The sequence below is a fragment of the Cladophialophora carrionii genome, assembly GCF_000365165.1.
Source record: "Cladophialophora carrionii CBS 160.54 unplaced genomic scaffold supercont1.7, whole genome shotgun sequence".
Lineage (NCBI taxonomy): Eukaryota > Fungi > Ascomycota > Eurotiomycetes > Chaetothyriales > Herpotrichiellaceae > Cladophialophora > Cladophialophora carrionii.
The window spans coordinates 1,602,526-1,604,497 of NW_008481832.1; the positions used below are offsets into that span (position 1 = coordinate 1,602,526).

Sequence of the window (1,972 nt, forward strand, 5' to 3'; positions counted from 1 at the left end):
TATGACGCTCGATTGGGGCACTGACCGAAGTCACCCGGAGCCATCGGAGTCAGAGGAGTCGACGGGCGTCCGTTTGGCACAGGAAGGGCACTCTCCTTCGAGGTTCGTGTCCTGAATATCGAGAACCAAGGGCAGGTCTCTCAGGTGTCCACTTTCAGGCACACAAGGCTCTTTTTGGGGGCGGGCATAGGCGGTTCGACATCGGATATAAGCTCCGCGCACGTTATGGTGAGGCTCGATCTGGCATTCGCGGAACGTCTTGACTTGGACTTCGCACATTGTGGAGATGGTCGGTCGACAGCGAGGCTGTGTAACAATGGAGGAGCAACCGCTCCCGATCAAGCAGAGGTCAACACTGTGGCACGCCTGCATGCATTTGGGAAAGCTGAGCTCTTTCTTCACCGACGTTCATTATGACCAACACAGGAGGCTGTTCGGTTCAGAAAGGCTTGAGGGGCATTTGGTTGGGTAGGTGGGGCCATGGGTGTACCCGCTAGTCTTGATATAGCGTTCGGCGGGGTAAAGGGAGCTGCCCCGCCTTGAAAGCGGCCAGCATTGGGCGGAGGAGTGTGCCGTAGCTGTTTGCGTAATAGACCTACCAGGGCCGTTGTCTCCACAAGAGGTACGAAAACGCTATACGAGCACCTGCTCCCTCAAAACGTTGTCGCGCATGAAAGGCCGTTCGGGATCTAAAGATTCAGAGATAAAGAACACGCTAATTGAGCGCGCCGGCGCGGCGTATGAGGCTGTCAAAGTGAGGCGTCAAGTTCTCGAGGTGATCTCGAGGATGAACTTCGGCTTTCGGCTGAGGTAAAACGCGCTGCCTCGGCTTTCGGAATACACTGGCTCCGAGAAGAAACCCGTCCCTCGCACCCCCGCGAACTCATTGTCGATGCTCCCTCCAACGCTCGACAGCCGCGACAGCACAATCGATCCTTGTGCCATCATGTCGTCCGGCAGCCTGCCTGTCAAGAAGGTCCCCCTCTTCCCGCCCTCGCTTTCCGCGCTGGCAGAGAGCATCTCTGCCGGCCTCTCCTCGAACTTTACGCACTCCTCATGCACCGTTTCCACCCCTCCAGACCTCACCCTCCCGCCATATCACCTTGCCGCCCCAGGCCTTACCGGCTCTCCTCGCATCGTCGACATCGGCGGACCGCCAAACCTCAGCCCTGCTCCGGACCTGACGAAGAAATATGACCTGCTCTCTGTCGCCCACCAAGCTGAAATGTCCACGTCGACCGGCTTCATGCTTGGTGCTGGAGCTGGCCCGTTCCACGTCGTGGGGCAGAACTCCGAGTTGATGCCCAATTTTGCATACGGTACAGCAGCTGGTGGACAGGACTTGCGCGATGTGAGGAATCGGACACACTACGCGAAGATCAAGCCGGATGATTCAGTATGCTGTGCTCGCATCCCGAACGATTCCACGGCATTTGCGCTTATGTGCAATTTATTTTGCTCAGAAGGATTACCTGGACCCTGCCTGCATGTCACCAGCAAGTGTCGAAACGGTCCGCTGAATTTCACACAGACAATTCAAGATGCCTTGAAATCTTCTTTCGGAGATCGATTGATCTCTATTGGAGGAGTGTTCCTGATCAAGAGGGGGACAGCAAAGTTACATGTTATGCCAGACTTTCCTTCAGAGCCGTTCAAGTCAAGAGACGATGTGGACAAGTGGCTGCGGTACTTTGACATGGGCTTCACTGACGATGAACATGGGCCACTGGTCTGTCTCACCGTCCTCCACTCGGGAGACGATGATGGCCTTGCATTGAGAATGGAGCATACTCATTGCTTCACCGTGAGTGGTAGCGGTGATGCCACCGTCGACGGGCCCGCGGAAACAACGAAGGGCGGGCATTACCACTATGATCTCGACGACACGAAAGAAGAGATCGAGTACGAGGGCTGGTTCAACGTTGCCGATTACTTGTACCGGCTGGACCAGCCCGGCCTGCGAAGTGGCTAA

General features: G+C 56.1%; 1 protein-coding gene across 1 annotated transcript; it reads left to right on the top strand.

The window, feature by feature from the left end:
- Positions 1-946: 946 nt before the first annotated feature.
- On the top strand, positions 947-1,972 carry G647_08650 (uncharacterized protein; the record flags this gene model as incomplete). The annotated part of the gene is made up of 1 exon (XM_008732958.1): positions 947-1,972. The coding sequence occupies one exon, from the start codon at positions 947-949 to the stop codon at positions 1,970-1,972; it is 1,026 nt and encodes a 341-aa protein (XP_008731180.1).